Genomic DNA, 23,254 nt, shown 5'->3' with positions numbered 1-23,254 from the left:
TTTTAACTCTTCCTATTACAAAAAAATCTTAGATGGGTTTTATTATTTAAAAACAAGGAGACAACAGCAAAAAGTAAACCTGATGCAACTCCATTTAATCCATCTGGGAATTTTTAATAAATCCGTGTGTTAAAGAGTACTTATCTTACTTAGTTTCTCCAAAATTTCCTGCAAAATTCAAATTCAGAGAGTCTCTTACACATTTGCCTTGAAGTTAAGAGACTAATTACATTAACTGATTTATTAATAAATGGGGCTCTTTGTCTAATTATTGTAAGCACTAACAGACTGGGGAACAATTTTAAATGTCTAATGTGCCTTGAAACCATTTTTTTAGGTTAATTACATTTCCCAGTAAAGTCACTATAGATATGCCCCTTAGGTTTTACGCTGGAAGATTAAAGAAAAAAGTAAAGATGATTACCTCATTGGCCAGCTCCAGCAACACAGGGGCAGCTGCATTTTTCATCACCCCATTCAGGTACCTAGACAAGACAAAGCTAAGTAATTCTGCAATGGCAAGAAAAGGCCAGCCTATACATGTGAGTATCTCCTGTGAATCTCTCACTTGGGGGAAAATACTCTGATACAGTATTTAACAGGAAATCTTTCAAGAAATAAGTATTTTAAACAATCACTAATTATCCAGGATTGCTTCCCACTCATCTGCAAGATGTATCAATCTCAGTTAAGCCATTGATAAAACCACAGTAAATAAATTAAGAAAGCTATTTCAAAATTTTTTGGCTTAATGCCACACAAATAATTATAACTCCATTATTTAAAGATACACAACAGACAAGAAATCTCTATTGTTCACAGTAAAGATTCTGGGTTTTACATGGTCTTCAACTACGCCGGCATAAATCACCACATATTACATTCACTACTATGCATAAAAACACAAAATTGCAAATTTAATCGCAGATGTTATCAGCTAGGTAGTAGTTTAAACAATAAAGGCTTACTTCACTGAAATCAGAGCCTAACAATCAAATTATTATTCTAAAGAGAAAGTTAAAACAACTATTCAGAATCCTATGAAGGGGAAAGTCATTATCCTACCAATGCCAAAGGCTTAAAGTTTCCAGTTAAGGGTATTAGACCAACGCAGATACACGGTGATGTTTCTGACAATCACCTCACACAATATTGCCTTCCTCATCTCTGTTACTTTCACTTTTTGATGCTTAAGTTTCAATAATGCCTAAAACATGTTTTCAGGAGTTGATGGGAAGAAGCTGTATTATTGGAAGTCACTTTGTGCTTTGTAGCCATCTGGAAAAGAACAACAGTTACCAACATTTGAGCCTGTTTATCCTGTCCACAGTGATACAGCAAGCTGTTAGCAAGCCATATAGCAAGCACAACATCTTTAGAAGACCATAGTCTTTTTAGCTCTACCGTTATCTATCCACCAAAGCCACTCTTCTGCTCATTCTTCAGGGAGATTACAAAATTTTATCATTTTACCTTTCTGTGAAATGGGTGTAACACCATTTACATACAACTCTTCCCAGAGGAGGCTTTTTGTTTTCGAACTATTCTAAGGCTCAATGATTAAATATTATTACTGTAAACTATATTCAATTATATGTAAAACAACACAAAACAAGATGCCTCATGTATATTTAAACACTTGAAAACTTACATTGGTGGGAAAAAATGAGAGTTCACAAACAAAATAACCAGGGAGATTTACTTGACACTAATGTTCTGAAACATGCATCTAGCTGATTAGACACCAAAGCTACAGCTGACAATGGAGTAATTTACTGTCAGATATTTCTAATGCTACTGGCAGCCCATTATGGATGGACTGGCTTCACATGCTGATGGCAATAACATTCTGAAAAGCTTGCTGATCTTCTGGTAAGTTGCCTCTGTGTTTGCCCAAATCTAAGACAAGTCTCAGCAGAGGAGACTCACTCAGCTGCACTTCTACCAGCTCCCAGCAGGGACCACAGGAAATGATACCTTCCAAAATAGGAAGAGTTTCAGACATAGGAAAGCAACAGAAGCACTATAATCTGCTTGTATGTAAGTGGGAATAGGAAGAGGCACACTACACATACTGAGAGTTTACAGCTGTAAGATGGATGCTAGAAAAGAGTAGTGGAGAAGATGTGTTTGTCATGTTTATGCTTGTAGCATGTCAAACTGGCTTCTGACTCAAGTAGTCTGCCCCTGTAACTTACATAACATACTACATAGTAAATCTACTAAAACAGGATGGAAATGAGTTTTCTAACTATTAACCAGAACATCTCTGATTTTAAAACATGTGCATTTTATTCAGCCATGTTAGTACATTTGCAATATGAAATACCTGGAAATAGCATAAAGAATAATTTTTCCTATCACAACCATATAGCTTCATACATAATGCATTAGTTATGTACTTCCATCATACTTCAGACAGTACAGAAGGGGACAGGAGACCAAATCTTCCTACCTGATGCAAGCCAAACTTAATCATACCTACAAACCTACTGACACCCACCCAACTATTGCTTTGCATAATGCAAAATTTGGTTCCATGTTTTGGATTTAAGTTGTTGGAACTAGTAATACATTTATCATAAAAGTGGTTTGGGGGATTTACATGTGTTCTAAGAAAAGTTATTTATTTAGCAGTTACAACTAGCATAGGTTACTTTACTAAAACTATATAAGTGAGAAGCAATTAAAAATAGTATTGCATATATATTGCATATATATGAACATGACACAACAAATTTTTAAAGCAATATTCTTCCTAAGCAAGAATCAGCACTGGGAAAAGTGAAACAAGATCCGGTATATTTTTTCTATACAGCAATACACCTATCAAGAAAAGAAAAGCAAGCCCCAGAACACCACAATTCACACTATATTTTCTACACTGGTGTCTAATATAATCAGAATGTCCTTAGGTTTTAAATATATGGCTCTGTGGAATCATTGAGAGTAGTTAATTGTTTACAAACAAAGGCTTTTTGTTTATTTTTCCAATTCATAAAGATTAATATTAAGCATAAATATCAGATATCTATAATCACAAGTATGATCTCACTTGCCATGCAAGCTCTTCAGATATGTCAGTCTACAAAGTAATATTTTAATTGCATATCTCTATCTGTTATCAGTATGCCCCAATTATGTCATTGCAATATTTTAAGAAAAGCCTACAGAACTAACAGACAAACTGTAAGGTGTAGCAATTACAATTTATTAGCTCAAGATGCATACAATTGTAAAATTCTGTAAAATGACATTAAAGGTTTTCATTCTTCCTTAAAAGCTATTTCTGACACTTTGTTGATAAAAGAGTAGTGATCTAATAGTTAATGCTTTAACTGGCAATACACTAATTTAATATGCAATTTTTTGTAATGTAACACAAATGTTATTTTAAAAACACAAGCAATTGCAACATAGCAAGCTCCCTCACTTTAAGGAATTTATCATCAATACTAGTCTTGACATACAAATCCTGAGATTACAAACTATAGGCAATATATAATGAATTCTATGACATGCACTGTGAGGAATAATTTTTTGTTATCTTGACTTAAAGCCAAGGAAGAAAACCCCCTCTTGATCAGACGGAACAAAGCTGCAAAATTTTGCCTTTTCACTGAAAAACATCTTTAGTGGAGCCTTTCTGTAAATCTCATCCCAAATTGCTGATCTATATTTACAGAAAATTAGCCTAATAAGCTAATTTACTTATAATTATCATAACAATTAGCAGTTATGATGATATACTTTACTGGGGTGGGGAGGTCATACCTTTGGTAGTAAGTTTCAACAGCCTCAGCAGTGTGATACTTGGCATGTGTTCTTTTCACTTGTTTCTGGAAAAAAAAAGAAAAACAAATCAAGAGTCTTATAAATGTATCACAGATCAAAACACAGAAATCATGACTGTCCAAACACATGTATCGTAGCCACGCTTTGATATATAAACCGAACTGTATTTCTAGAATTCTATACAGAAATGACGTTTACTCTACCTATTGAATTGAATGTCTTCAGACTGTACAGCAATGTACCATATATGTAAAAGCCAGTAAGGTCACAAGAATTGAATCTAAATAAGTTTACTAAAGGCTGCAGAGGGCAAAGAAAAACTTGTTCTCTCTTTCAACCTTTGTATTAATTTTCCCTCAATTCAATTCCATCTAAGTCTGGTGCACTCTGGTTTTACAATTCAATTGGCATTTTTAACCAGGAAGAACATTGCTTAAAAACAACTTATTTGAAAAACTACAAAAAGTAATTCCATAGAGACTTGCCACTTGACTGACACCTGTCATCTCATGATAAATGACTCCATTTTCTGCCTCTCTTGCCTTCTGCCACTCCAGCTATGGTCATTTATCATCATCTCTGTCAGCAATGGAAAGCAGCACTGACAGTGCAAGTCAGCAAACATTTAGCACATGGAACCACGCAACACAGGGAAATTATTATTGTCAGAATAATAATGGTTTAGCATAATTTATTACAGGTCCACCAAATAAGCAAAGGCTAGATGTTATTAGACAGATGGATGGGTAGGCTTGGCAGCCATCCACTGAGACTCAGGCGGTGCTTGATGTGGAAAAGGGAACATCCTCCAAACCAATCAGAAAGCTGGCAGTTCAATTACAAAGAAATAAAGGGACATTCATCATTCAATTAGGCACCTGTCAACCCTCACAAAGGAGAAAACTTCTAACCTGGTACTCCTGGGAGAAGATGCTCAGCAGAGTGGACTGCGATTGACTGGAACAAATAAAAGAAGGACAAAGTTAATTACTGGAGTGCACTGCAAAGAAACAAAAGAGAAGGGAGCTTCAAAGGTAGGCCTGCTGCCCTGTAATCTAACAGAACATGAAAACAAGTGTGGAAAAGTTGTTCCAGATGAACACCTCAGACAAAGGCTTCCTGCTGCTAGGTCAAGGAGAGAGCACATGAGAGAGGGGAGGAAAATATAGCAAGAGTTTCAAAGCAAACTAGCATATTGTTTGGGTGATTCTTTTTCAGCTTCAGAACCCACAAAGTCTTATCAGTAGCAGGTACTGGTGTTAAAAGAGAAAAGGCAAAAAGGAAAACAAAGCAGAATTTCCATTAATAATTGATGGAGTTAGATTCCATTAGCAGTTGGGAACATGCCGCTTGTTCATTGGCAACATATTGAAATTCATTTTGTTAGCAGCAAGGGAACCTCTTCAGTAGCTGTCTCATATTCAGGGTAAAAACTTCGCTCTCTGTCAGAAGTAGCATATGGGACCACTGGAACATTCCCACTGAAACTGATGTGCTTTGAAAATAGAAACTTTCACAGCAGGAAGCTGAGATTCCCCAGAGTCGGTCATTTCCAAAAGCTGCCATAAGCTTCATTCATCTAAGGCTCAACTCAATGTCAAACACCTGGCAATGAAGCAACCTGGAAAACATTTTTCCCAAGTGGGAATTTTTTCTCTCTGAATTGTTAACATTTAGAAATGGGACAAGATTTTATTCCTTCTAAAAGGCAATCAATACCATGCTGCTACTGTTTTCAATTGTCCTCTGTGGATATATCTACCACATCACATCCTGAAAACAATTAATTACTTCTGATATATTTTCCTACTAGATGCAACTTGAACAAATTATAGTCTCAATAAATCGAGTTTTATGGTACAGCAAAGCACTACGAATAATTAACATTTTTCCTTTCATGGACGCACCTACTTAGGCATAACATAGGTAGTTTAAATATTCAGCAATGTCAGAAGTCTTGCTCTTCAGTTAGTTTTTTTGTATGTGAATTTAACATCTGTATCGCATCATATTTATATATCACATCATATTATTGCTGACCTTACCATAAAAGTAAATGTTCTCTACATGCTTACATGGCCCTTCTCCTTGTAATTTTCACACCTCAGAAACACTATTTTAAGATAAGGAAGTCTTACTCCCATTTTGAAAAGGGAAAACTGAGCACAAAACAATTAAATAGTTTGTTCAACAACACTGTATTCTGGGTTTTTGCAGTGACAGCAGTACGCTGAGCCATGATCTCCAGTATTTGAAACACAAGAGCATCCTCCCCGCTGAGTACTCACTGACTGTTAAAACGGTAAAAAAAAGATAGCAATACACACTATTTTACTAATATACAGATTTACAAAGTTAATGGATTACAAAAAATGCATTACTATACTGCCAACATTTTAAATATTTCGAAATATACATCATTTGACAGAGAGACCAAAGAGATGAACTAGAATGTCTCCCCCAAAAGGTGCACCATCCAATTATGAGAAGTCTTACCATGCACATGTAATAATCAGAAGGTGAACAAAGGAAAGAAATTAAGATTATATACTTACACAGGCTATATATATGCAAGGCTAAGTTATTTGAGGTTGATTTAGTTAAAAAAAATCTGCAAGCTATAAATAAGCAGGATACATATGGCTCCCTAATGGCTCTCCACGTAACTATAATTATCTGGCAGATTTACATGGTCATAATGCTAGAACTGAATATGGAGGAGAGATTTGAAAAAACAAAACAGGACAGCATTTAACTGGATTTTTGAAGGACAGTATGGACAGAATGTAAATGAAAGCACTAACATACCCATTGGAGGAATGGACAAGTAACTGAAGATGATTTAGGAGTGAGGCATAAACCAAAGAAAGTGGGATTTTATATTAAAAGATTTTTTTAAAAACCTAAAAACTAGAAATTTGACCTTGATGCAGTTTATGGACAGATTCAGAAAGCGATGGTACAGGAAAATTTGTGGATAAACATAGTTAGACTATGCTGGGATGACCTATTCTAGACCAGCATTTTGAACTGACTTAAGGAAAGGAAAATGAGTATCAGAAAAGTCAGAAGTGAGGAAACTGCCGTAACTAAGGTGCCGAATAGCAAAGATTTTTGCTGGCATGTGTGGATAAAGAGCATGTACTGGATGCACCTTGGAGATATCGCAAAGGAAATCTCAGCAAGGTTTGAACACAACATGTATATAAAAAGAAGCTAGGCGATTTGGAGTCAAACATGACACTGAAACACAAGCCAGGAGAAGGGACAGATGTGAAAGACAGTGTTTTGTCAATTACAACAGAACAGAAAGGAACACAAAATGGTACAGGGTTTATTTTGTTCCACACCCTCACCCCGCCCAGATCCTAAAGAAAAAAAAAAGACAAGTAAATCGTGATAAAAATGTGGGTCTTTCTAAGTTTTTATTTTAACATATGGAAGAAGAAGCCACCTTGCATAATGTAAGAACATTCTACAGAGAAGATCCAAATCAACTTCTTGTTAATAATAAGAAATTATGAATATAATCTGATTAAACAAACAGGCTTTTAAAAGACTACTTTCTTAAAATATACCAAATCCTTTCCTCTTCCTCGTATCTTGATTATTTTTCCCCACATCTTGATTATCTTTCCTCTTCCCAGTCTTATAACATTCCATATGTCTCAGTTTCCATACCTTGTCTTGTTTGTGTTCTTTCTCATTGATATACCAGTCACTGTATTTTTTTAGGTGGTTCTCTGCAAGATTACTGTACTTACTGTGCCATTATCCCATTATACTTACTGACATATCAATAAGACTGAAAACCACTATCTTTGTATTCACAGACTGGATTCTTCTTGTCCATTTATTTTGTTCCCTTGGTGTCCTTAATTTTTCCTTTCTCTCTATTTTGGTTAGTCTTCCACGCTCCCAACACTTTGCATCATTTAGGACTTCCTACAAATACTAGAAAGTACAGTCCAATAACTGAAAAAAATAGATATATATTGGACTTCAGCGTAAAAACAGTAAGAATATGACAAAAAGAACTATTTCAATAGTACCATTCAAAGAATTTCAAGCCTTACCACCAGATAAATCTCCCTCCTTCCCCAAAAGAAGTGGATTTTTATCTTCACATGGCTGTTTCATGTTTTTTCTAATTAACATAGTTCCCCTGTTCACCCCCAAAATCACTTATCTCCAACTCAATGTTTCCTTGCCACAGTAGATAAATTCAATTGCCTGGCAAAGTGAGATAGCTCCTCAAAACAGAGTTGGAATATCTTTTGCAAGATGCCAGAGATAGCAAAACTGAAACATCTTGGTTTCAGAAAGTACTGGAAAAGATGGTTCTGTGTACTTGGAGAAGGGACGCTAGTCATAGACAGGCATCAACACTGCAAGACATGGCATGAAAAGAAATGACCGCAACAGCTGATACTGGCAGTCAGGGATACTGATATGTAAATTATTATGACTTCCACAGAAGCAGCCAAATTCCTAGAGTCCCATCCTTCCTCTAATGCTTCTACACAATTTCAAAGTTGCAAAAAGGCACACAAATTAATATAGCTGAGATATCCCACAAAAACAAATACCTTATGTTCATACCACTGAAAACAGCTTTTATTCAAAGTAACTCTTCAGTGTTGTATTATCGCCTCTCACAGAGTAAACTTCACAGTGAGCCACATGGCCCACTGGAAGGCTAGGAATAGAGTATATTTGTTTGTTTCAAGTAAGCTGTTTGGTCCGACACTGATTGTAGAGGCAAAGTATGAATTTGTTGATTTTCTTTAAAAAAAAAGAAATTCTAAGTGCTGCCTAGTTTAAATAATCAATAAATTAACTTGTTATCCATCTCTCATAGAACTGACTGTATTGTCCAGGAAAACAAGCAAACTTTCCTCTTAAGTTCTCTAACTGCTACTTTCACGGAAACATTTTCTTCTGCAATTCCAGATGTTAATGGATCTAACTCCCAGGACTCTGTTCAAACCTACCAGCCTTGCTCTTGAAATACCCTCTTTTTCTTGTACAACAGCATCCGTAATGAACCAATTTACCTTTTGTTGCTCTGTGTTGACGTTGGTGGCATACTTCCATCCGCATGCCCGATGCAGTTTGTGCTCCTGTCTATAGCACTAGATTTCTGCAGGCAATAGTCTGAAATCTAAAAACTACCCAGCACTAGGAAATGCCCACATCTTGTTCAAATAACTCTTTTAAAAAACAGAAATATTATTTCTGGGTTCCAAATGTTATAAAGGCATAACATTTTGCTTTTAATATAAAACATAGTGCTATAGATACTAAACGCCATGCACATTTAGAATGGGATGTCCAAGTCTGACCAGAGCAGGCTAAAAAGACAACTGGAAGTCTGGTGCTAGAGATATAGTACGCCTTTTGGTTGCTTATTATGTAAGAATAGAGCATTTTCTTCTGTGATTGCCTTAATTTGGAAGAGGGCAGAGAAATTTTTTCTACTGGTTAACATTACCGGACAGAATTCCTGAAATGTTCTGTCTGCACTGAGTATTCATATTTAAACTAGTAACAGATAATATGCTGATGCAGATCAGTACTTCATAACTAGATCTGATATTAAACTCTGGCCAAGAAGCAGCTAGTAAGACCAAAAGATTTTGTTTGTATCAGACTGTCTTCTCAACAAAGCTCATTTGCGTATCTAGCCAAAATTTGGGGTGTTGTCCAACTTAATCTTTTGTTTTTTACTGCAGCCTCACCAAGAGAAAAACCAAACATGACAGCTTTAGCAACTATTACATTATCCTAAGCTCTTTCAAATACCGAACCCTTTAGGGATAACATAAAACTTAGGCTTTTCCACTTCATTTTCTGAGATTTCTAAAATTCTAGGTAGAAAAACAAGTTTCCTTTTGTTTCATCCCTTTATTTTAAAATGGCAAAATTTTCTTTTCTCCATTGTTAACTCCCCACTTGCTGCCTAAGATAGAAAGACTAAAAATTCAGCTTTGCATTTCATGTGTTGTACCATTGTACAAAGGAATAATATCTAGAGAGATCTGTAAAAAGCATCCAGAGTAAATATGTACTGTGGTATTTAATGTAGTAACTACTCACACAACTAGAGACAAGCTGGCAGAAAGTGAAGTGCATCATGAGACAATGATAAAGTGTTGGGGAAAAAGAAAGTGTTTTCACATGACAAACTGCAAAAAAAAAAAAAAAAAGAATGCATATAATAGTCTTAATGTTTTCTTTCTAACAAATGAAATCTACACAAAAAATTGCTTCCCTTTTACAAAATGGATCATTCCACTCATTAAGATGGTAAACACACGAGTTAAAAACCTCAACTAGGAGGTAAAAACACAAAGTGGGGGAGGGGGAAGGCTGCATTTCCAAAATTCACGAGTCGTTATGTGTAAAATGCCAAAGCAGCAGTGTCAAACATTGTCTTTGAAGTGCATACAACTGTGCATCTTAGCTACTGTAGGAATTCCGGTATGGGGAGAATGTGATATTGATCGTTAAAATGCAAGTAATACAACTTAGGGTTAGAACTGCATGGTACTGCCATGCTGGAATAAAAATCTGTATGAGGAAAAAAATACATGTATCTGACTAATTTAAATAGCTGGGGTGGAAGGGGAATCCTCACAGCTATTCTAAGAATGCCAGAATGTGGGTCTAAAATCCATTTTTCCAATTACATCATCAAACACGAGACAAACCTGAACAACCTTTTAAGTCTCATCTTCTGGACTGTGTACTCTTTGGAATAGGGATTGCTGAAGAAAGCTGTGTTTCCATACTGCTCATCACATGCTAACCAGTCCTCTCTTGATTTCTAAAGCTCTGTCAGTAAGAGAATTCAAACAGATCTAGCAGCATCAACTCAAATGTGCAACACATGCACAGATGTGCGAAGCTTCCGTGGCTTCCCAGAACTGCAGGATGTAGGCTAACAAGCAATAAAGTTATGCCTGTAAATCAACTAAAACCAGTGTGATAGTGAACTTCTCCTGTGAGAGGAGCCCACAATTAGTTAGTTCTCAGAATTTCTTCCAAGTGTCAGGATTGTCAGGTTGAGGAAAAGACTTCTTAAGACTCTGAACGGTTCCACATGAGACCTGGCTCTAGTAAGGCTCAGGAATAACGAAGACCTAGCAAAACTTGAGAACTGCTGTGCTGGTCCCCATCTAAGCACTGAAGAATACAGAACGGGGGAGGGAGAGTCACTGGCCTCTGGAACAAAGTTAGGGCTTTGATCTCTTTTCACTGCAGCTTTTAATATTAAAATCTTTCCTACAGGTTTAATATGCTTATAGCCACTTCAGAGAATGCAATATTAACAGAAAGAAAATTATCGTCTCAGTACACATTTGTACTCTGTCATTCACAAATCTAACATATTGATTTATCGGAAGTCAGTGAATTACCAATTTAAACTAAATCAATATATGTGTCTAAATTAAGGGTTTGAATCGGAGTAACTCAGTCACATAAAAGTCTTTAGTTACAACACTGCAGCTTCTCTAAAACAGGTATCTTCCAGTGTTACAGCTTCCAAGCTACACCGGTTCAAGTTTGGGATTGAAAAACAGTTTTACAGTCTCTGCATAAGCAGCCTTCCATACAATGAAACATCATCAGGAGCTACTACTTTGGAAACTAGAAAACCAAGACAATGCTGTTGGCAAAATACTCCCATTACAAATATATTAATACTATAAAAATTCTACATATATGACAAGAAGAATCTGCTGTAGGGCTGATAGACTCGCATCAGAATTAGTGCCATCAAATTCAAAATCAAGACAAAATTCAAGCCCAGTCATAGCACTAATCAATCGTGAAATTCACCAGTATCAAGTTCATTAAACTATATGACAGCTCAACTCAAAAGAATTTTTACAAAGCACTTCTAAATATGAAACACTTACTAAAAAGTCTCGTTGCATCAAACATAAAGCAGACTTCATACTTTCAGCAGGACAGATTAAGTTGATATGAGCCAAAAATAAAGATTCTGAGTTAAAAGACTCCCTGCTTAGCAAGTTACATGATGCAATCATAACAAAAAGGTTAAATGCATGTATGTACATACAACTTTGCTGCATATATCCAGGGTTATGAGGATAACTGCATGACAAAGCTCTGAGAAGGCTACTTGAGAAGAGTCATCACTTCTATGACCTTGACACTGGTTGGTCTCGCAACTTCTATACAATTTAGTGATGTGCAAGAACAGATGATGGTGCAATACATAGAAATGGCAGCATTTAAAATTCATAGTAGCAGAAGGCCATTACTTTTCCCACTGGGCCACTTGAACTTTAATAATGTCTGACCTGGTTGGCCAATAAGTTCTAGCAGCAGACAGAGGAAAATTGCCAGTATTAGATACTGTTCGAATGATTTTTCATTTAGAAAGACTTAGAAGTTCCTTTAAGAACTGGGCACCAATTCTTCCTGCAGACATCTCATTTTTTTGGTGTCTTTTGTAATGGCCAATATATTTTCAGACAACTGCAGACTGTGAACAATCTGTATGAGACGTGTAAAGAAAATAAAAAACAGAGGTGAATACAAATTATTAATAAGGACAATGATCAGAAAATAATGCTAGCATTCCTGCAGAACTAATTTCCATCTTCTTTCATCCACACCACAAAAAATAACTTTGGGCAGCAGTGATATAAGGATAACCCAAAATAAGCAGTATCTAATTGTTACAAAGTATTTCTGATCAAGCCCCCAAGATGAAAAAAAGAGAAGTAATAAGAAAGATGCCAGTTTGGCAAGCGCATATATATGCACATGGTGAGAGAAATAGCACTACACTTCAAGAGTGCAGAAACAATAACAGATATTGCAATTAAAAATGGAATTCTGAAAACACAGGAACAGATGAGTGATGTTTCCACTTGAAAATCAACTACTTGCTCGTCTTATCATCTTAGTAAGCGAGTACAGAAAATAGACAGTAATTTTTCTGAAATACTGTTCTACTAGTTTATTTCAGAGTTAAATAGTGCTGTGCTTGTTGCAGGAATGTTTGAAACATACTTAAATGCCAAACACATACTTACAAGACCCTTGTAAGTAATTACTCTTTCATTAACGTTTCAAATGAAGCCTCTTCCATGAGTATATAAAACTATTTTGTAAGGTTTAATTCTCAAGCTGGGAAATACTGCAGGTGTAATACAGAAACAAACGATATTCAAGTAAAAATACCCAACCCAAGAGAGCTGAGAATAGAATGTCAATGCTAAAACATCATACTAAACTCTCAGATAAATATTCCAAAACAAGGCTTCTGCAGCTTTAAAATCTTTACAACTTACACATACTCGAACTTGTCTGGTACACTGTGGTGATTTAGCCAGGGAGCCCCTTGACAAAAGAAACTGATAGGAAGAGCCCATAAATAGAGTTTGGCCTCCCACGTGCAGCATGGTAATCTTCATACTTGTCCTCCATGTTTCTTTCTCCTGATCTTCTTTAAAAGTCTCCTTTCAACCAATTTCTCTACCAATAAAATTCCCCAGAAGTAAAATTCCTCATAAAATCAAATAAAAAACAAAGCAAACTGTGCGACTAGCACTGTGATAACATATAAGCAGATGATTTATGTCCATTCCCTCATCTGTCTAAATTTAAAGCTTCCTAGCAAGAAGAAAAGTTTCTAAGTACACAAATATAGCATCAGTGAACATATCCCAAGCAGAGGCATACAGCAGCACATCAGAGAGAACGAGAAAAGCAAACCTCTGCACATTCTGTGGCTGTATTTAAACATCATCATCCATAACCAAATTCAACTCAATTCAGTTAAGCTTATATAAAAAGCACGTTTGAAAAGTTTGAACTCTTCCTCTTAGTACCGCAATCTAAACAGTGTGGCATTAGGTACAGATACACAAAAGTCAATGTTATCTTGCAACAGTGGTTCAAAGAAACATGCACCTAGGCCACAGCAACAAGAGACTCTCACAAGCAGTTAAGGCAGACAAGACACAGTTTAAACCAGTGATTTATCATCTCACCTTTCGTACCTGCCCCCTTGATAGGGTCAAGGTCTGTATGTTAAAACAACATTCACTTAGTAAGCTATTACGGGCAAGAAATATTTGATACATTCATTTTGTGTTCTCATATGCCTCATTTTGTTTGGATAACTCTATCCTGCTACTTCCCTTTTCCCTTCTACCCCTAGAAAAAAAATCAGATTATGGAATAACTTGTCAAGAAAAGTTTTTAAAACTAAAATCTTAACTTTCCTGATTTGCAGCGAAGGGGGAAACCATAAATGTATAAATTTAATTTTAGAAAATTATTTTTGCTAGTAAATGGCAATTCAAAGATAATTAGACCGTTCATTTTAAGTTTAAAAAATTAGCCTGTATGTAAGAAGCATATTTGTGCCAATTCAAAACTAAATAAATCCCCAAACACCCTTAAACAATTTGCTGTTAAAAATATATAATCAAATTTAGAAAACTATAAATTATATTTAAATTTATTATTTACAAGCAATTAATTATGAAGACAGCCAGGTGGCTTTCATTACATAAATTACTGTTAATGACACTTGCCTCATGCTGCTACTGTATTTAGCATTTGCATGCATCACGTGTCAAGCATACACACTGTTGCACGGTTATCTCCAGGGCAAAACTGAACACCTTAAGTCAAAAAATTTCTAGTAATCCAATCAAAAATTGTTAATTCCTCAAAAAAAAAAAAAAAAAAGGCAGGATCTTATTAATGTAAATCATACAGGATATAATTTAAAGAATTTTAGCTCTATCAAACATGAACTTTACAGAAGTGTAAAACTTAAATTCCACTTTTGAGAAAGATACAGAATTAAGGCAAGAAATGAACCCATTTATAGCTCGTCAACTTGAGATTTTTAGCCTTAAACCCTAAATAATGTATTAAAGTTCATCATTTTAAAGCTACTTGTAACAAAAAATAAAACAGCATAATTTTTGCCTACCTAGCTGACCCAGCCTTGCCTTGTATCTGTAAGGTATTATACCATATATGTAGATATTTAGAAAGTCCACTTTCTGTCCCAACGGTGTAACTTACTGTGCCACAGAGAGAATAAACTAATTTAATCCCACTATTTACTTCCCAATGGAAACATGGCAGAAGGTGAGAAAAGGGAACAGTTGGATTTTCTTCTTAACTAGCAGTCTTTGAGCATTCTTTTTTTTTTTTTTTTTTTTAATTGTCTACCTAGAACTGTGACAATTGCATTCACTGGCAGACAACATGAAGGGAATATCTGACAAGAGGGAATCATAATTCTATCCCGAAACTTCTCTAACCTTCTTTTCCACTCCTACAATTATAATTTTCCCTTCTCTGCCTCCTCTTCCCTGAGGATTTGTTTTTGATTTCTTTGTACTTCTCTGGAAATTAGTACAATCGCCATATGCTTTGCTTCCTGCATTGTCAAAGGAGCTGAAAAGGTTGGGTTTCCAGCAGAACTCCTATTCCACCCGCTAGTTAAACAGAATCATCTCTGCTATAAACAATCAATAGATTCACTATATAGCATCACCTCCATTAAGCACCAAAATTTGACTGGTCTTGGCAGCATTAGCAAGTAAATAACGGATGGAAACCAAGGAAGAAGGAAAACTAGTTCAACATCAAACATTTGCTCTGTGTTAAAATAAACTGAGGATGATCTCAATATGCATCTAGTCATATGGCATGACTCACTGACACTTCTTCAATTTCTAGGAGTTGTCAAAAACATAATAAAAATATACATTGCCGTCTTTACATTAAAGCACATAAGGACTAGACTTTTCATGAAAAAATCTGGGAGAAGAGAGTAACTAAACTTCACTAAAATTTAGTGAAACTTGACACTTAACATCCTTAGGGCTCCTTCCAAAAAGGCCCCAAACAAAAAATCCCAAACCCAAATCTCCCATTTTAAAGTCTTCTTTACATATTATAATAAAGCAACGAAGGCCATTTTTTTTCTTCAGATTATTTTTTGTTGTTGTTTTTGTTTTCTCTACATTTAAATATCAGGTCTTGACACGTTATAAAACTTCTACGGCAGGACAAATTAGCAGAATTAGGTTATAAAGAGACAGTGGAAATCGAGAAGTTGGAGAGAAAAACAGTTTGCATTGGACCGTTTACATTTGTGTGCGTTACTCAGTAAATAACAACTTCCTCTGACCTATCCTTAGAAAAGAACGCATATTCTTACAAAAGAGTCAAAGATTCACCCCCTCCAATTCTAAATAAAGGGCATCTGAACCTGTTTCCCAAGCAAAAATAGGGATGTCAAGACCTGTTTTATAGAAAGCAAAAGATTTAGAGGGGAGAAGGGGGCTAACCCATAATTTAATACTAATTTGGGGTGGCAAAAATATAGACATTCAGATATCCCTTCTTTTCGAACTTCTCCTTTTAAAAATAAAAAGAATTTTCTTCTATCAACTTTCATTTAGAATTCATTTCTCTTTCCCTACAACAGCAAAGCTATAACACCCACAATGGAAAAGTGGAATGAATTCAATTTTTAGCACAGCAAATATGCAAATACCATTTTCTCGTGGTACCCTAAAGTATTTTGTTAATGTACCACTTTCCACTAAACCAACCAGAAACAAACCTTTAACTTAAAGTTATGGCTGTTCCCATGTAAACAGTTACCTGTAAAAAAGGCAGAAGGCCTCTCTAGCCACCTAATCACCATATCAATGACACATGCCACAACAGAGAAGCACTAGTTTATTTGATTGATCATGGTAGATAAACTCCAAATAACAGAGAAATTAACAAATGCTTGACATTTGCTCAACATCCATTATTCTGACACTGCTTTCAGGATTTCAAAGCCTGGGAGTATGCTTAATCAACATTCATATTCCCCAGTGAGCTACAGGCACCATATTGCGCCCCGCCTTCGTACTGATGAAAACTGCATATTGGCCATTTCCAAAATGTTCTGGGACTCCACACAGGGCCCCTTCTCTCCCTTGTTCCTGTTCTGCAGTTTTCTTTTAAACACTTCCAAGACAAAAGCATCTGCCAGTTTTTCTCTCTGGGGATGTATGCAAAATGAACTTAACAGTTTTAAGGCAGGAGAAACCCTCACATCTAAATTCATTCATAGGACAGAAAAGGGCCTAAGAGGCCTCTCTAGGGACAAAACCCTGCTGAAATTTTCCCCGACAACAGTGGGAGCTTTATAAAATCTAAGTCCAGACAATTTCCAATTCAAATGCCTGGCATAGCATGACCTTTGTCAGATCTATGAGCCCTAGATGCACCCACTATTTTTTTATTCTAACCAGCACAGACATTAGACAGGGCACTACTGCTAAGCAGGAGGTTGAATATTTGCATGCTCTTCTATTGTGAAAATGTAACAGTGACAGCACTGTGTCGAATTCTTTTCCCTCTAGAACTTTAACTCCATAGGAGAGGCATAGCTGACAGATGACTCTCCCAACATCTGTGTTATGTACACTGCACAGCTGAGGAACCTTGGATCACTGTCACGGCTTCTCCGAGATGACCTACACCTTTCTTATATCTACCCGGGATCAAAAAAGTAAAATAAAAAATTGAAAACACCACTTTTTTTTTAAATGAAAAGTAAATATGGCAAGGAAGATTAACATAATTTAGTCATTAAGCTGTTCACATAGCAGCTTACCATATGTTGTATAAATGTCCTATACAAAATAATTTATCAGACCTGACACGTTGCACATCATATTGTAATATTTAATATGCTTACTAAAATTTCATGGATCAAGCTCCACTTCTAAAAGCATACAGAAAGCCCTAGAAAATATTTCTTCATCTTCCATGATTTATTTTGATTACCTTTTACAGCTACATGATAAAGTGGAACTTGCAAAATTACAAGGTTAAGGTTTACAGAGCTATTGCTTCAAATACTAAAATATAACAAATGGTTCCACATCTATGTAGTATTTTTCTTGCATTTAATATTCAGAAGCACATTAAACTAAGCACTTTGCTTTCTACTGCATATTTTAATAATTTTAAGTAGTTATTTCAGTAAACATCCTGATCCAAAGTTCCAGTGACACATTTATCCTTGATGAACAGACTAAAAAGATAAGAATTACAAAATAAACAGAAACAAACAATCAATGTGCAATAAATGCTGAAGAAAAAAACCCCACAAACCAGTGCACATAGAAAGATATTAATATCTACACAATAGCTAAAACGTTTGAATGATATTTTTAAATTCTTGAGACATAAGATGTTAGAACTGCAAGCAACTACAGCTAGGTAAATGGACAAAATTCTCTGTCCAGAAAGTTCAAATCACAAAAACAATCATGTATAAGAACAATTTTGACTGTCACTAGTGAGGTCAAATAAATTTTTAAGAAAGCATATGCAGGAAGCTTCTGGATAGTAGTTGCTGGGTGACCAAAGGGACTTCTATTTGGAAAAAAGCTAAGTTTGGGGGACATATTGAACAGATAGCTATGGTTAGGAAAAAAATCAGACTGAAACAACGTAGTTACCCCATGAAGCACTATTTTCTTTTTTCCTCCCTCACCACTGATGTCAAAGGAACCCAAAACAAATGAGATAAAAATGTAGTCTGACTTCTCTTTTTTGTCAATAATTAAACTCTTCTGTTTCTAATAACAGGATAAAGAAAACCATATTTCTGTGTCAGATCACTCACTGCAATGAGGTCATTTAACACTGTATTTGGAACTGAACTTGCTTGGCCTATTGGAGTATCTGCCAACCGTTCAAAACAAATCTTCCCATTTAAGTTCTGAAAGAAGCAGAAATTTAGTTTATGGGTTATTTTTTATCTTTTTATATATTATCTAGTCAAGATAATGAGCTTGCCTAGAAAGACATATTGCTCACCTATGTTAAAAACTGAAGAACTGCTAGATTGACAACATGCATTTTATATTTAGGGCTGAAAATGACTAGTGTTCAATAGTCTTTTCATTTGTAGGAGCCTACACTCAAGCTCTGTCTATTAGTTATTGCACTTTGCACCAGTTGTAGCCTCATAACACACATCTGCATTTCATAGAAGAAGTGCAATAAAAGACTGGAGGTTACCAGGATCAACAGTGGATTGATGGGAAGTTCTGCAATCTCCTAGCCAGGCACAAATGGAAATGGAGAAATACATGGCATCATTACAGCTATCTGCATCTTCAGGAACAATGAGGAATTCCAAAAGACCCTTTACATTAATTAAGGTCAAAACCCTTTTATTCACAGAAATGTTACCTCTACATTGGTCATGCTTTTTATGCTGTCCTACCATTTTTTAAAACAGTTTCACACAGACATGTCTTACATGCAAGATTGCCCTTGGTATCACATGGGTCTTGCTCAGAGAAACTTCCTGCTTTCTGTGGAAGAAGGATGTGTGCTATTTTGAGGCATTTTTGTTCAGTGTTGAAGCTTCCTGGAGGTATTTGGGAATCAGTGCTATCAAATGCTTCCAAGAGCTTGCAGATATGCAAACAGAGGACATCCACCCAAACAACAAAGTTCTCTTCAGCACCACGTCCTGACCTGAAGCCCAGTTTCTCCACTTGGGATGGACAGCATCCTCCACTTAAATATCCTATTCAGATGAGAAAGATAAAGCACCGGATTCAAGTTTAAGAAACTTATAGCGTTAAGCACTGAGACTGCCACTATCAGTCAGACTACTAAATATTTTAGAGCGTGGACTGGAGAGGATAATGTATCCCATTCATATCATTATCATATTTAAAACGTTAAGATCTAGAATTTGAAAAGCTTATGAAACAAAACCCTAGGATCAATAAAAATATTTTCATTGCTGACAAAACAGAAGTTTTCAACCTATAGGGTTCACAAACAAAAACATTTTTCCCACAAGAGGTGCAGATTCCTGCTTGGCAAATTTAAGCCTGCTGACAACAAGTTCATTTACTTTGAATCCTCATTTGAAGTCCATGAAAAACAAGGAGTCCATGAAACACAAGTTGAAAACCAGTGATACAGCATGAAATCTTAGCATGCCAATGGGAGTTTGCTATATACTTTTATGGTATCAGTTAGTTAAGCAAATGAACAAGACTTTTAACCATCATTGGGGCTGAAGAATATGCACCACTATTCTTCCACTCCTTTTCTAATGCTATTGGTCTTTCTGGTGACAATACACTATCAGGCTTGTCTTAGAAGACAGTTTTAATAGGACCACTTACTGTATTCCATACTCTTACTGAAATCAATCCTCACCATTACTTCACTGAGTGTGAAATATAATTCAGCTTTCTGAGATTTTCACATTGCAAACAGACATTATGATATTTCACTAGATTGGAAACGTAAAGGAAAAAACAATTACAAAAATGACTCTAAGAGAAGCATGTATTTTATTTTATTAAGCGATGTGATAAGCTTAGGGACATATATCAGAACTAAAATGGTTGTGGTCATTAATTTAAGTAATAAATCGTAGGTTCCTGCCAACAATGACAGCAAACAGATGCTAACAAGAAAATGTATTATTTAATATTGCCATGTGTTATAAAAATGTAAGTGTTTAAGACACATCTTAAATTTTTATAATAATATGCATTTAATACATTACTGTTTTGACACATAAAAGAATCAAATTTATAGGTCTCATTCTGCAGTTGCCTTCTCTTCTGTGAACACAGAATGGGTTCCAGAGGGAAAAAAGCACAGGAACTGAATGTTTAAAATAGATGCTTGCAATAGATGTTTTGCTATTTTCAAGTAAATATTACAAGCACTACAACTCATTAGAAAATGCAAACCTACATATTTGCCTTTATATAAACAGAAGTTTTCCCTGGAAATTCCCAGGAAATTCAAACAACAATGAAGTTTCTCTATCTACAGACAGCAAAAGATGACATGATTTGGAAAAAAGTTTAAAAAAAGTCCTTAAAATCCTTACAAATAGAATGTCAGTATTGTATGAGCCTCACTGAGCCTGCTAAGTTATAAAAATAGCCAAAGTTTTACTCTCCAATGTGTCTTATTTTGTGTCAATGTGTTTCCCAGATCAGTTTAAACAATGCCATGGAACACTCAAATGATTTTCACCAAGAGCATCCTTTGCAAAAATGCCCAAAACTAAACAGCATCAATGTTAGTTTGCAGAATTATTAAAAAACATGACCTATTCAATTCCTCTCATCTATACCCATCCTCTTCTCAAGATCCTGAAAGCCAGAGAGAATGACAATCTGATTCAAGCACTGAAGGCTTTGGAAGTGCAATCATACCTTCTTGCAAGCCCAGCCACACTAAACAGACCATTGTGCATGTATCTTTCCTACCACTGCATCTCTGCTGCTGTGCAGTGTGCTGTACCTCTACAGCAAGGGTCAATTGTTTCTAAGAAGATTACTGACTTTTCCAAACATTCCTGTTTTGCTTTAAGGAAATCGTCTGGCTAATGACACTTCTGTTTGCATTTTGTTTCACTTTCATTTTCAACCAGCTACTCCAGGTACCAGCACGGTTCCTTTCTCTGAAGTGCTACAGTCAATGCTTTAAAACACTTGAGGAAGCAGTGATCAGAGTATGGAAACTAAATTTTCTTCATTAAATCTACTGAAGCAGATATTAAAAATGCATTTAATATACTGGGGATGGCTGGTGGGCATCACTGACTGTGACAGACCAGTTACTGATGAGCTGCTGTCAGACGGCCTTCTCAGCAGGGATCTGTGTCTAAGGCTGCTGAAGGACAGCAATATCTTCCCTTGTGTGTAAGCTCTATTCATCTCCCAAGTATTTACTAAATCACAGACCTCTGCACACAAACCCAGCGTTTCAGCGCATGCTAACAAATGATGGATGGCCTAGTCAATTCGTTATGTCCTGAAAGCGTGATTTCCTGCCATTCCAATCATCAAACCTCTAGAGCCTTCAGAGCTGATCAGTCCTGGAGAATATATTTTGCAGGCTCTATTAAAGGAGTAGAGGTTCTTTCCATTAGTCTCAAACTTTTTTTTTTCTCCCTGGCTGATTTAAAGAGGACTCCCTCCTTCCCCCCTCCTTCCAACACCACCACCACTAACCACTATTATCTGTGTAAAGTATTCAGGGCATATGCCATTAGTGTATTAGTAAAATAGCACTCCTTGAACATCAGCCTGTTAAAAAGACAAATTCTGTTTGTGACTACTATAAAACACTAAAATCTTTTATTTAAATTCATCTATATATCTTTATTATGTAACCTAGACAGTCCCCCAAACATTTTGTAACGGAGCTTCTTTGATCAAGTACCTTTTACAGCAAGGGAGCACTCAAAAGGACTCGTCTTCTTTGTATTTACCTACTGAAACATATCAGAGCTCTTTTAATTGTGTTCCTCCTAAAAGGATAAGCCACTTAGGAATAAACTTCGATGTTCCAAAGACAGGTTTGCTGTCAAAGAAATAAAGCTTCTAGATTTCTCCTTTTTCATAGCAAGGCAATATATTTGGCAGTCTTTTTTCCCCTACATGCTAGAGGAGAAATTTTATTTAGCTTTCCTATTCAGTGATCTATGGGAGCAGAATATACGTACCTCACACTTTATTCTGAAACATTAAACTTCAAACAAATTAGTGTATAGCTGCTGAAGAATCAGTTGTCTTAAGTGCAGTTTTTGAAGATGGTACAACAGAAATGAGTAAACTTTACGTAAATATACATTTGGCTACTCTAAAATGCAAAGGTATAGTATTTTTTTTGATTGCTAGGTGTGATCCAGCCATAGCCAGCACAAACCAATCCACGCTGCCCTACCATTCACCTCAACCTTGACCTGGAGATTAAGCTCACTTTTATTGCACACAAAGGTCATCTGTGTTAGGTCAAAATTCAAAGTCCCCTGTCAGCTAAGGTTGATATATTCCAACCTTTCCTACTCTAATGCATCAAATTTTTCATGGTGAGGTCATATTCAGCAGACAGTGTATTCAACAATTTATTGTACCATTGTAATATAACCCAGAATATGATTGTCCAAATAGCAACACATGAATAAAATATTTTTCACTCTGATTTAGCAAATCCCCCCTACTCATAAAGCTCTATCCTGGACTTGTTTCTAGACTTCAGAAGAGTGATACAGTAAGTAATTGTTTCTGAAAGACAATCAAGAATTACCATTTTTTACCATTACTGTCCTTAAGTACAGGCAACATGAGTATAATGGTATTCCAAAACCATGAGTCAATTAAAATGCACATATGGTCAGTGTTAAACCTTCCACTTCATTCTTAACAACCACTATAATCTGGCCTTTAAATCTATAGACATCTGTTTGTCTGTCTGATGACACCTAGCTTGCTTCAGCATGAAATACTTCAGAAACAACAGGCCTGCAAGACTTACATTCCTATTCTACTGGTAATTATCATAACCATGTAATTTGTGAAGTGGCAAAAAGTACAAA

At 35.8% G+C, this 23,254-nt stretch overlaps 1 protein-coding gene across 10 annotated transcripts in view; it reads right to left on the bottom strand.

The window, feature by feature from the left end:
• The window catches only part of CDIN1 (CDAN1 interacting nuclease 1), a 131,022-nt gene that overhangs the window by 99,460 nt on the left and 8,308 nt on the right, over positions 1-23,254 (bottom strand). For all 10 annotated transcript variants that reach the window (XR_010389378.1, XM_064512425.1, XM_064512430.1 and 7 more), the window contains exons 2-4: positions 4,707-4,752; positions 3,775-3,839; positions 425-485 (exon numbers count right to left, since the gene is read on the bottom strand). Coding sequence is in view for 9 of the 10 variants with exons in the window: in XM_064512425.1 (XP_064368495.1) it covers positions 425-485; positions 3,775-3,839; positions 4,707-4,752 (172 nt within the window). In the remaining variant the exon portion in view is untranslated. The remainder of the gene's footprint in view (positions 1-424; positions 486-3,774; positions 3,840-4,706; positions 4,753-23,254) is intronic.

The sequence above is a fragment of the Dromaius novaehollandiae genome, chromosome 5 (genome assembly GCF_036370855.1).
Source record: "Dromaius novaehollandiae isolate bDroNov1 chromosome 5, bDroNov1.hap1, whole genome shotgun sequence".
Classification (NCBI taxonomy): domain Eukaryota; kingdom Metazoa; phylum Chordata; class Aves; order Casuariiformes; family Dromaiidae; genus Dromaius; species Dromaius novaehollandiae.
This window is presented reverse-complemented; position numbering and strand designations above follow the sequence as displayed.